The sequence below is a fragment of the Dermacentor variabilis genome, chromosome 5, assembly GCF_050947875.1.
Source record: "Dermacentor variabilis isolate Ectoservices chromosome 5, ASM5094787v1, whole genome shotgun sequence".
Taxonomy (NCBI): Eukaryota; Metazoa; Arthropoda; class Arachnida; order Ixodida; family Ixodidae; genus Dermacentor; species Dermacentor variabilis.
In genome coordinates, this window is record NC_134572.1 from 76,122,765 (window position 1) to 76,136,720 (window position 13,956).

The window sequence follows — 13,956 nt, forward strand, 5'->3', positions numbered from 1 at the left end:
ACATACATACACACACACACATACAGACAGACATACACACACACACACACATACAGACAGACAGACAGACAGACAGACAGACAGACAGACAGACATACACACACACACACACACACACACACACACACACACACACACACACACACACACACACACACACACACACACACACACACACACACACACACACACACACACACACACATACATACATACATACATACATACATACATACATACATACATACATACATACATACATACATACATACATACATACATACATACATACATACATACATACATACATACATACATACATACATACATACATACATACATACATACATACATACATACATACATACATACATACATACATACATACATACATACATACATACATACATACATACATACATACATACATACATACATACATACATACATACATACCACAGCCCCGCTGGGTTTATTGAAGGACTGGGTGAAACATTGCATTAAAGTGCAGAAAAAATCGCTCAATGGCAATGAGCGAACGTCCGGATGTGAAATGAACAATGTTCGGATGTGAAATGAACAAGAAGAAACCCAAATACAACGCTACGTTAGAATCTATGTGACACCGTGGTTGCTTGAGTGAGAGAGGTAGCAGAAATGCCTGCCAGGTGACATGGGCACGCCCTCGTCAGCTGTATCTGTTACCTATGGGCTTCCCTGGCAGGAAGGCGACGTATGATGCTTGTCTAGGAAGGAGTGTTCGTGAGATGTGTATGGCACATAGCGCTGCAACAGATATTTAAATACATTTACGGCTTCGTACCCCTTGTGCCACAGTGTCACCTACATTCCGCGGGATTGGCCCGGAATGGGCCCAAGCGCTGTAGCATGTACCCAGTAGCATATACCCAATGCCGATGTTTTCTGTTCGGGCACATACCCAATAACAAATATCCAGTGGGCCCAAATGGTCTGCTCTGCGAGACAGTAGCCAGCACATAGCCAGTGGCCATAGTTGTCGATATACATCCACAAGTATATCCGGCGAAGAAACGACGACGAACGCCAAATCACCGAGAATAGGCAAAAAAAGCTTTGCGTTATAGGAACTGCGTTTGCACAAATTCGTTTAAACTGTAACATTAAAATGTCACGGCTGCGATAGCTATAGGTGCGTGACTAACGGAAACAATATTTTACCATTTTTAATTAGTTTGTTTCTCAATACACATGTGACCTCAAGAAATTAAGCCATTTAATCTTGGTCAGTATTGGTGAATGCAATACTGTGGGTTAAATTAACCGAATCACTTTTGATTAACCATGGTTACTCTGGTTAATTAATAAAGTACTTTTGAAATAACATCCTTATATAAAAATATACTTAGCATACGATAAAAGCTCATGATTTTTTTATACTAAGTTAATTTAGGTCTCCCAACAAATCTGGGGTTGTTATTAAAATGTATACAGTATTCAATGCATTGCGCAAAGTTGCATAACCTACCGCCACCGATCTCATTCACCTTTGTTTTACCTGTAGCTTTAGCAGTTCTTCAATTTACTAGAAGATGGCAAAAAGAGTTTCTTTTGCATTCTCAACGGAGCTCTTGTCTCAAAAATCTTATCATCTTCAGCACATCATTGAAACTTGTATATCTATCAACAGTCTTATGTTGTCGTACTAATGTGACTGCGGCTGATGGCGTCAGCATCGCTGCAATAGTTTGTTGCCGAATATGCGACGGCAGGGTCGAAGTTCAATAGAAATCACCACCTAAACAATAGAATATTGTATTGTCGGGCACCTAATATGCGTTTCAAGGCAACGAACAATTTTTATTATCACGCTGTCTTCTTACACGACAACGTTCACCCTAGGAAAAAAAAAGAACTTTTTGATGTTTCCTATAATATTGTATTAGAAATACAGGTATATATAAAATGCTCGGTTTCGTCACAAACTTGTACGTTAGATACGCATAGCTATGAAAATCAAAACACTGAATATGTCAAAATTCGCCCATCTACGAAACGTGACATTAAAACGCAAGAAATCCAATGTCACGAGATAACAAAACAACAAAAGTAAAAAGCTAAATAACTTGAACATGTGCAAATTTAGATGGACTCAAATCTTATGAAAGCCTCAGAAGTTAATTTTTGTTGCCCGTTTTATTGTACATCTCTTAATTCCAAATTTAAAACTGCTTAAACACTGCCCAATTGAACATTCTGCATTTTCAATACATTATTATTATGTAAGCTTCGGTTACTTCAGCCTAATTATTTTTGAAGCACAGATTCAAACTGTTGCTTTTATGAAGTTGCAGCATTCGAAGCGACTGGCAATATCATTGAATGGCATGTTCTGCTGAACCTTTTGAACACATGTAAGCTTGTCAGCAGCGGAATCATGGTCAACGTTTACAGCAAAAGCAAAAGTGAACTTCAAGCCTTGAAGGCTACGTTATCAAAAAGCAAGAAAGCCAAAAATAGGTATACGAATGCTTGAAATCGTCAATCAGAAAATCATGGAATGGAGCATTCCTTGATGTATACTGCCACTACCTTAATACTCTACACCGACTTGCTTCAAGATTTCATCCAGCATTTCTGCAATCAGCAATGAGTCCTGATGTGTCATCTTAGGGCTTTCGAGAAGGCCTGTAAAAAGTAAAAAGGAAATGAAGAGAAACATTTTGCAGGCGCTGGATGCAAGCAGCTCTTACGCGCTATCAATTCTTAAGGCTTTCGTAGGTGAGATGCATCTATTTTCCGCTGTCAGCACATGGTTTGCAAATAAGTAATAAGAACAATTTCGGAAATTTTATTTTTTGGGCCGGTTGAATCAATCATGTCAAGGGGAAGCTTTGGCTCAGGAGCTCTTAGCTAAGTACATTGGAACAGAAATTTTTTTTTCTCCAACACCTGCATCAGTTGTATATTTGTCACAATTAAAAGATAGTATTAATCTCTAGTGACTGCAGGAGGATTCTTTTATTTGCATCATCAGAATGTTTCGACAAGGTCTTGAAAACTGTGAAATATAAAAAGACTCGAATGTCAAGTTTACAAATCTCGAATATAAAAACATAACAATGTTTTAAACTGCACCTAATAAAACATCTAAAACATACGAAATTGATATATTGTTAACAGCTGTGAAATATGCCAATCATCTGAGAGTAGCAGTTTTACAAAGCTTTCCTAAACAAGTAACAATTTCACGTAAGCTGTAAATTCATGGAATATTTTTTTTCCTTTACATACCTAACGTATGTGCTTTCGAAAATTGCGATAGATGCTTTTGGTGCAGATGTAAAAATTGGTGAACTTCGTGTTTTTTCAAGCTCACCAATTTTCGCAAATGTTCCGTAAACCAAGCCTTACATAAGGATTCGCTGCTTACAATGTGAGAACTTGACTTTCTCTTTAAAATGCCACAAATTTCATTTAAATCGGTCCCGATGCTGTCTGATAAAAGCATTTCGGCATTTTACGTGTCATATTTTAATAGATGGCACAGCAGTTGGCCCCAAGCTAAAGCTTGATCCTAATGACTGCCTGAAGGGCGCCAACGCATGATCATGCAGTATATGGCGAAAAAAAATAAGAGACAGGCAAACGAAGTGTCCTTCAATTTTCTTCCCTATAGATTTTTTGTTCATGCGCTTGCGCCCTTCGGGTTTTCATCAAGATGTACCATCTTGCCTAGCAATAAGTTTTGCTATACTTTCTTTTAAGTTCATTGCTCTGCCATTAGTACGTTAAAATTCCGACTTGATAAGCCAAGTGCAACACGCATGAATTGTAAACCGTTCATTCCAATGCTGATTTGCGTAAGAATGTGCTGTGTTTGTATCAGAACGACAACGCTTGTAGATTCCTTGTGCAGAATTCTGCTTGATGGATCAATCAAGAACAGTTCAATTAGAAAAATCACCTGTACTTGTGAAACCACAAATCGTCATTTGATGTCACTGAACAACTTTATTAAAAGGTGACACCATGTGTTTGATAACTCAGAAAATATATATTTACGATGTCTGCTTTACCTAATAAATTAACAGCGGCTATAACATTCACAAAAGCCAGATTCTGCGACAAAAACAGGTTTCGCTGTAATTTTGTTCACATTATAATCACTCCACTGCATGTAATCGAATCTGAAGAGCATTTACTATACCGTAGTGTAAACGTTCGTAGATCATGGATGCTTTTTCTTAACAGCCGCAGGTAACATGAAACAAAGCCTTTTTAACAGCTGATTTTCCTATCCTTTGTTCTCATTGGTATGTTATAACAGCTTAAGCTGTTGAGTGTATGGGGCGATCATAAATTTTTATGGAAAGTTAGGTGGAAGTAAGCACTACAATATGTATTATTATATGATGCTTGGGAGACGTACTTTCTGCAGTGCTAGAATGTGTCGATTGATGCCTCTAGGAGAGTTGACGGCATGCTAAGTATAATCCTCGCAATTTGGGACACCGTGGTCCCAGCACAGAAGCGTAACCAAAGAGGAACACGAGAAAGCAGAAAACATACCCTCAAAAATTGAATTGCAAAGCTGTCGAAAACTGCTATCACGTGCATCGGAAGTGAATCTTTTTTGGAGAATTCTCACCTTCACGCAAACACCTCCTCACTTCTTCTGCCTCGTATCGCAAGCCAGCTGTGTTGGGGAAGTTGTGAGGCACGGAAGTTGGTGGAAGTTGGAACTCGACTTTTCCGGCTGGCGACTCAACACAGGTTGGCGCATGAAACGGTGGGTGGAGCTTTGAGGTGAAAGTCATTAGAGAAAGAACATTGTGATCACTTTCGCAGCGACCATTTTAGCATGTTGCCTGACTGCTTCCAAAAACAGACAACCAAGCGCAAGACATATAGCAACACAAAAACCTAAAGCGAATTCCGCGTATTGAAGAATTGATTTCTTTTTTGCTTTTCACTGAGAACATTCCAGGAAATCTAATATACGATTTTGAACGCCAGACTTTAAAGCTCACTACAATGTGCATCTTATGGTTCTATAACGGCGAAATGCATCCACCGCCCCCATACGGCAGTAAATTCTTGCATACATATTTTAATTCTTTTCATAGAAAAAGCCACAGCTTAACGTGCACAGGTGAACAAGCCAATCGAATAAGAGCTTTAGTTGCATAATCAGTGCGAAATTTTACTCCCGGCATATGTCTTCATGTAAATAATAATAAAAAGGCTTCAAACTGACGAACACTGATGGACAAGGGAAGATTAGAAAAGTAATTAAAGCTAAAGCAACTCGCTTAACAACAAATTTGCAAAAATATAACGTTCGGCTGGTGCTGCCAGTGTTTACAAACGCTTTATTATTGCTTTGAAAGACGACACCGCTCATATTTAAAATAAAGAAGAAAAGAAAACGCTATTTTGCTCACTGCATTATCGGGTACACCGTTTGAACCGTATGAGTCTTAGTTGTGGTGTTGAAGTCATTGTGGAGACTACTGTAGGCGCTGATGCAGACATTGATGTCATTGTTTGGCTGTCCATGGCAAGGTTAACTATGCGGCATAATTCAGTGGTGTCTGTCCGTATACTGAATACGAGTGAGCTAGCCAGCTCGCCAAGCTTCAGACTCCTCAATTCAACACGCACATGTAGTAGGCGTGACAAGCTGTCAACCAACACGGAGGCAGCCCTAACACATCAGAGCAGAACTATATGTGTTTGAGTAATGAAGAAATGACCTCCTGATTTCATTTTCTCAGCCTCTGACTTGCAGTCCGGAGCCACGTGAGCAAACTGTGCACTTTACAGGTCGTTTATTTGAAAAGATAAAAAGAAAGTCATAATTCCGCAGGTTGGTATGCTTTGAAGTACGGTAAAGACATAAAACACAAACCTCAGTCTTAATATGAAATCAGCTTACTACATGAGCCAGGCCATATTGTTGTAGTTGAGAAGTAGGTTCACATTTTTTTTTTCAAAACATTACCTACTGCCGCCTTGCCACTGCAGTGGCAGAAGGAGCAGGAGAAAGAGGAGGAAATAAAGAGAGAAGGCGGGGATTTTAACCAGAAATGCAAAGGATTCGCAAATATTGTACACGCCTAAAAAAAAATTACCGACGATTACGTTACTTCCTAATGCGAAATTTGAGCGCAGCAAATAAGCTGTTTCACCTTTTGGATAGATTGAGGCAAAGAAATCGAGCAACACATGTATGCGCTATCACAGAATTTTTTTTTTATTTTTCACACGTATTCCTTTAACAAAGACTCCACTAACAGTTCTTGACAGTCATGAAGGAAGCTTTGTGGTCGGAGAAATAGACTGATATATGTTCGACTTGGTACACCAATGCCTGATTCTCAAAGACGAGATCTATACAAGTGCCTCGCGAGGTTGTCACAGCCGTGGGGGAAGCAGAGGCTAAGCGCCGCCGCCGAGAAGACCCTGCCGTTCGCGCCGCCGAAGCGGAGGCTCATTGCCGCCGTCGAGAGCAACCAGCAGTAAGCGAGGCTGAAGCAGAAGCTCATCGCCGCCGCCGAGAAGACCCTGCAGTTCGCGCCGCCGAAGCGGAGGCTCATCGCCGCCGTCGAGAGCAACCAGCAGTAAGCGGAAGCGGAGGGGGGCGGCGTGTACACCCAGCGGCAAACGATGGGGGCAGAAGCGCGCGCAGCAAGCGGACAACACGATAAAGGGAGGAGGGAAGAGATAGCAGCGACTGACTGATGCCTTTGACTGATACTCTTTCTGCATGGCGGCGACGGTGTTCTATGCAGTCACGTTATCTTGACTCTCTAGCGGCGTCAGCGGCATCCAGCGGTATCAGTCGGTCGCTGCTAGCGCTGGGGGGATGAAAGGGGGGCGGAGCTGGTTACGAGGCCGACGACAACGCCGACGACAACGCCGACGACGACGCGAAACCCAGGAACGGACGCCAAAGAGCTGCGCTCTAAAAGTGCATTTCCGATCATGTGGAGCCTGATGGTTCCAAACACATGATATAAAGCAGCTAAAAGTCAGATAGAACACAAGTAACATATGGAGAAGTGACTTCAAACACAGTCTCAGTTAAAGCTAGCATGAAGTGCGTAACTTGTTCTCTGTATATGACTTCATACCCTTATCTATATGTTAAGGCTGCAGCTATATATAGCATTCAGCTAATAAATTCCACATGGCTAGTTTCTAAGTGTTTGCTGCCAGAGGTATTAACGTCCTCCAAACGCAGCTTTCATTGCATCACTGGTTCATGTTTTGGGTCACAGGCGGCTACGCTGGCCTACGAAACACAAGGATACAAAACAAAAGTGTGCAAAAACAAATAAATAAACCGGGATTTCACTCGCGCCCTCGGGCTTAGCAGTGCAACGCCATAGCTACTATGCAACCATGGCGGTTCATCTTATACCTTATACCAGCACATTCACTTACGGTGATCTTGCCTTTTGTCCCAACGATCTCTGCGGTTCCCGGCAGCTTGACAATGCCTGACAGCGCAAACGTCGCAAGTCGGCCATCTCTAAATTCCATTGCCACAGCAACGGCCTGGTCGACGCCTGCAAAAAAAAATAAATAATAATAATAACGGGAGAACTCATCTCTCGACCAGCATTAGAGAAATATAACGGCAGACCGTATTCATGAATCAACGTTTATTTAACACGTGTAGTGTTATTGCGACAATTTTGTTGCCTCGGCTATACGCTACATACTCCAATATCACCCCACTTTGGTATGGCACATGCTCACTGAGATCACTCATGAGCATGTCGGCGTGATGACTTATGATGCCGGCGCCGGACGATGCAATGTCGTTTTAAGATGTAATCAAGAAATAGGTTTTATGTATGCTTTTATGCGCATGCTCTAAAATCTCTCCCTCTAATGAGAAAAATCGGAAACAAGGACACGTCAGTTGTGGGAAGGGGGAATTCGCCGCGGTGCAAACAATAGCGGTACCGTTCAAAGCGCCAGCCGGAACTGTTCCGCGAGAGAAGCTACCAGCATTCGGCATTTCAAGGTGGCGCCCCTGCCAAGCAGGGTTCGAGCCGAATGGTGTTAAACTTTAGTGGTCAGAAGAGAACCAGCGCATTCATCATGACATCAACCATAAATGCTAGCACATTTACAGCACGCACCTTCGGGCGCTAGATCCCCGCACGCGCTGATCTTGACCGGTCGCTCAGCACCGAAAACCTGGAGGACGATGTTGGCACAGTAGTTTCCCAAGGTAAGCAAAACTGATCCTCCGAGCTTCTTGACGAACACGCGGTTCAGTTTGTCCATAGGGTAGCCAAATGTGGAGTGCACATAGCGCACTTCTCCTATGGCTCCGTTCCTGAGCAGTTCCTCCATGTGCTTATACGAAGGCAGGAAGCGGCTCCACAGGGCCTGCATTGTCATGTAACACGGTGATTAGTATTTGAATGGCATCACTTTTCATGCATTATTGCTTATGACAGTTACTCACTAAAATTACTTGAACATACTGTGGCGCTGTAATAAATCACTCTGGCAATCATGGGCAGCTCATGCATCGTACTCATTCTTCCTGTCATAGAGCGAGGTAGTAACTCGTAAGCAAAAGCAACAAACAATCTTGACTTACTGCGAAATGCGCGCCGAATAGCGCATGGTGATTCCTTTTTATGACAGACAGCGGGTCTAGCTGAAACGGCACTCAGTGTTACATTGCGTAAAAGGGACCAGCTGGCTTTCCCGTTACGAAGTGCTAGAGCTTTCTTTTAAACGTGTGCAGCGACTTCTTAGTCCGGGCTCAGCGAATAAGCTTATAATACCATGTGTGGTGAAGACGAAGACGAAGAAGGCGCTCTTGTGTCGGCTGTGCGCGTGATCAGCTTTGACCTGAAATCAAATCTGAGTATGATAGCTCGCAACGCATAAGCTGTAAATAGCGCTTAGAACTGTATGATAATATAAGCTTATATAAGAATTCCTCCTCATCATTGTGCGAAATAATATTTGCCTCACCAATATTTGCTCATAATTTTCTAAACACTAAACGAAATAATAGGCCTCAACTTTCCCGATGCCTTCTATATACCGACCAACTGTCACGATATCGGACGCTTTGGCTGAGCATTTACGAGGCATCCTCGTTTGGTATTCCCGTCACATACTAAGTTCGGTCAACAGAGAACTGGTTTTTGTCTAACTGAAGTGTTCCTAAGTGATCCGTTTGCCCCTCTTTGACTGACCTCACGTCAAATCACTGACCACTGGGTACAAAATACAGTGACGCTATTTGAGCAGTCTAATATGCGACAGATACGCATCTTATGGCATGCAGACCTCCATAAGAAAGAGCCTCTTCTCCTTGGCTATCCGGCAGATGTCTTCGGTGTCCCTTCGATTCATGGTAAGGGGTTTCTCACAGAGAATGTGTTTGCCATTCTCCAGGAGTAGCTTCAGAGTCGGGTAGTGGTCAGGGTGAAGGGAGCCAACGTACGCCACCTCTGCACACAAAGCACCAAGTTTGGTACGGGCTACGACTGTTTGCAAACTGTATTTTAACTCGGAGCTTGTTGAAATTAATCGCTTTACATTCATCGCGTTCATCGCCTGAATTCAACCTCTACGTGCACCAAAATTCGTAACATTGATGATCATTTTATGCATCTTTTATGCAAGAAGATTCTAACAATCTTTTTTTCGCTCATAAAGGTTAACTTGTTTTTCCTTTTTTTGCAATTACTTTTGCAGACTTTGCTTGTGCATGGTATAAGTGTGTGTGTAGTTTTCAACTTTGTATTGGGATAGTTGGCTTTATTGTAGCCTACCTTTTCATCGGTGTCCAGTTATTAAAGAACAACAACACAACGTTAACGTTAAACCTACTTGATCGGATTAGTACTAGTCTGATCGACAACAAATTCAGCATTTTCGCTATTCTTTCTCAGTATTATGTATCTTAAATTCGTAAATCGTGTCGGAACAAGAATTTTTCACTGAGCAGCGCATGACAAATTAATAGGGAGGCGTGGCAATAAGAATCTCAGTCACGTATATACTAAATTGTCCCTGAATGTTCCCAAGGAAAGGTTCCGCGGCAGTTAATATTGTTGTTCTCCTGAGTTACCAGTTAGCTACTTTCCTTCCCCCTACTTTATGATTGTTCTGTTGTTCGCATATCCAGTAATGATAATAACAATAATGTTATTATCAATAATAACAATAATGCCGCGTGACAACAGAACAGCACCCCGGCGCCGGTACAGCACTGATGTCGCAAAGCGCATGCTTATCGTTTCTTACCCACATCTGGGTCCCTTGCCAGCTCCTCATAAGTCGAATATGCTTTGTTGATGTGGTGCAGCTTGGCGAACTTCTTCGCATTCTCGACGTTTCTTCCAGCGACCGCTACGACCTGAGTGCAAGCCAAGGAAACGGCCAATGCAGTTATCACTATTATAGTCATCACACAGGCTAAGTTCAGTGCGAAACGACAACGGAGGTCATTGCAAAGTGCGTTTGTGTCTATTTCTCAGATCCGCTTCGGTATCGCTTTTCTGTTGTCACGCGACGGCGCGCCAGTGCTATCCCATCATGCATGTGCCTTGGACACGTTGTGGTACGTTATGATGTTTAGCTTTGTAGCCAGTGCTGCGTCTCAAAGGTTCAGTGACGCAAGTATAAATAAGAGTCAGGCTAGAGGGGTGACATCCGATTTGACGACCCCCATCCTCGCTTGCTGCGTATTCGCTACAAGGTTGTCCTTTGGTTTTCTGTCGGGCACAAGGTCGCAAAATAAACGGCTCAAACCTTTTCCGCTTGACATCGCCTTTCTTCCCGCCTGTACGCTTGGGCACCGTCACGACGACATGAAAACACTGTGGGACAAAAGTTCTGGAAGTTACACCAGAAGATTGCTCTGTTGATTTGGAGGGGAGAGGGGTGACGAGGAACGATGAAGTGAAAAATAAGGGCAATGTTTGCTAAACAAGTACGCTGAAAGACACAATTTCATGTATTGAACTTGATTACGCCGTCCAGTCGAGTCTTGAATGAAATATATATACAAGTGTTATTGATGTGTTATACTCTTCCTAACGGATAGCGAACGGTAAATGAACTCGTCATAATTCTATAGGAACTGAAAGCTTCCGTAGGTGAAGTCGCTGACGGCCGCACAATAGGCGCTTATCTTCCACGTTGAAGACGACGACCTAGCAAGCACCTTGCTACGTAAGAATCTGTGCTGCTTATCACTGAATTTCCTATTGAATAGTTTGCTTGCCAGAAAAGAATAGAGCATTTCAGGATTGTTGCTTGCAAAAACTGATCACCAAGCTGCAAGACAATTTCGTACATATGCTTGCAGGGGCCAGGATGCGCCGTACACGCCCATGTACCACCCATCACGTGACAGCAGTGACGAGAGTAGAGTTGAAGGATGATACACAGAAACTCCACGAAAATTGGAGAGTTGACGATGAGAGTAGGAAAAGCCGTAGCTGTCCGTGATATCACCGTCAGTGATCATGCTGCAAAACACTTCGTTGAAGTGTGCATGTCGCGACATGAATACATGTTGTGCAGAAGTTTTCGTTGCAAAATAGGAAACCTTGTCCATTCCTGCGCTAACCTGTGTAAGCAGTTGGCTGTTGCAATGCCGGTAAACACAAATCGGGAAACATAACATTTAAAACAAAAAATAAGAACAAATGTAGAATGCAGCTGTAAATTGTTCTACAATCGCCCTGCAGTAGACTATCGTAGCCCTTGCTCTAGTGAACCATATTTTGACATTTACCATAGATCATTGTCACGTAACGTGACGGTAGGAAAACTTTCTAGCTCGTCCTTTATTATTTTTTCGTTCAACTCCTTAACCTACCTGCACATAAACGGTGTTCACGCGTCCTGCTTGGGAGACAACACAGAACGAACCACGTCACCTACAGCGTAGCGGCAGCATGTTTCACCAACTAACCGACACAACTCAACTAATTTTCCTAATCCTTTGCTCCCGAAACTCAGCAGGCACTGTGCCGCCTTTTGTTGTTGCTGTTGCAACCACAAAACATCTCGTGGTAATTACGCCTTGGTGTTGCTACTGTAACCTCAAAAGGTTCCGCGGCAGTTAATGTTGTTGTTCTCCTGAGTTACCAGTTAGCTACTTTCCTTCCGTCTACGTTATGATTGTTCTGTTGTTCGCATATCCAGTAATGATAATAACAATAATGTAATAATACTAACTCGCATTTAGGGTTGTCGCAGTTAGCTGACACAAGATGGAACTTTTTCTTACACCCAAGAGCGAGAAAGCCCGGACTGAACTCCCCTTCAATTCGAAAGCATTTTAAACAGCGCTCTGCTCCAAATAACGATGGTCGGACGCGTACGCAAACACTTGGGTGCTTGTACCCCACTCACCTGGTGCTCATCCCTCGGCAGGTTATTAAGGCAGTCGACGAAGTCGTTGCAGATGCGGCCAGCGGCCACGATGCCCCAACGAGTCGAAGCCATGCTCAGCGCTCTGCCAAGAAGCGGCCGCTTCGACTTAAACCAAACCAGCTCAACGCGCACCGTGTTTCACGGCGCAAACCGGCGCGCAGCAGAGCCGAGACCCGCAGAGATAATCGTCGGACCCCGGAATGTTTGGAAGCCGAACGTTGCTTCCGGCCACAAAGCCGTCTCGTTGTTGTGATTATTCTGGGAAAGGGGGGTGCACAGTCCTCTTTCTCCACAGCGAAAAGGGGAGAGAGCGATGACAAGGCGCCGCTACGCCGAGCATAGTGGAAGCCGCTTTGGGTATTTTACTTCCGCCAAAGGGGCCCTGCGGCTCCCCTCTTCCCCTCGGAAAGGAGATTGCTGACAAACGCGTTCCACCGACAAGACTAGCCGGTGCGAGACCTTCACGCTGCCTCGCAACGATAGCGCCGTACGGCGTGGCGATAACAAACAAAAAAAGGAAAGAAAGAAAGAAAGAAAGAAAGAAAGAAAGAAAGAAAGAAAGAAAGAAAGAGACACCTGGAGGCACTGTTTTCATTATTCTATCCTGCGATAAAATTAGAAGTGCAGCTAGCCTATTATGAAAGCAGCATTTCCTTGTTTATTGGCACCGCCGTCGAGCCATGGCGTGGCGCGCATTCTGCCTTCGTAGCGTGTCCTGCTTGCAGCTTTTGCGCTTACAAGCACAACGCTGCAGTAGACAGAGGGCTTTCTAGTTCCTGTAGCGCCTAAGCCGCGCTACTAGCAGCAGCTGTCGTGTCTACACGCTAGAGATACGCAGCTGTGGGGGCATGTTGATGCCATTTTCCGCGCACGCCAAAGTTTATGCTGTCAATAAGAGCTCCAGTTGGAGAGGGTGCAGTCGCAACATGCCTGCACATGCTCGCTAGGCCGGTGGTTTCTTTCACATGAGGAAATCATGCGAGCTTGAAATAGAAAAAGAAAAATGAAACTGAAATATCGAACGGAAAACAAGGAACAACGTAAACTCATGCTTCGTTTTCACGGAGTGCGCACTCGGATGAAGTGAAGAGCAGCTGTCGCCATGCGACACGTCTGTAACTGTATAAGCTGGCGGAATAAACACACGCCGGTTTGTGCCGCTCTGCAGCTGTGAAGGGCATACATAAATATGTTTAGCAGTCTCGTTTTTTCCTGGCTTATGTAGCGCGTGTGACTTCTGATAGTTCTCAATGAAGGCGTTCTGATTCGGACATATTTCTGAATGTTATATATCTTCTTCTATGCATGAGGAGCGAGTCTGCTTCAAGTAAGCAAGGTGTTTGTTAGCCTGTTGACTAACGTCGCAGTCTCTGTCGGGCAATTGTGATTGCCAAATGCAGTAGGGAGGGAATTCCTTAACCGGAATCGCCAGAATGACGGCAGGACGAGAATACAATAGAGTATATATAGAACTCGAGACTTGGGCCATTGTTGAGCATTACTGTTATCTGGCTTGCATTAAAGCATCGTGACTGTTAT

General features: G+C 43.5%; 1 protein-coding gene across 1 annotated transcript; it reads right to left on the reverse strand.

The window, feature by feature from the left end:
- Window positions 1-1,814: 1,814 nt before the first annotated feature.
- On the reverse strand, window positions 1,815-12,776 carry LOC142582828 (trans-1,2-dihydrobenzene-1,2-diol dehydrogenase-like). Its single transcript, XM_075692888.1, has 7 exons — window positions 12,397-12,776; window positions 10,276-10,387; window positions 9,313-9,476; window positions 8,139-8,391; window positions 7,432-7,556; window positions 4,631-4,781; window positions 1,815-2,667 (listed from the first exon to the last, which is right to left on the reverse strand). Exons 1-7 carry the CDS (start codon window positions 12,487-12,489, stop codon window positions 2,573-2,575), a joined length of 993 nt encoding a protein of 330 aa, XP_075549003.1. The 5' UTR covers window positions 12,490-12,776; the 3' UTR covers window positions 1,815-2,572.
- Between the last annotated feature and the right edge of the window lie 1,180 nt (window positions 12,777-13,956).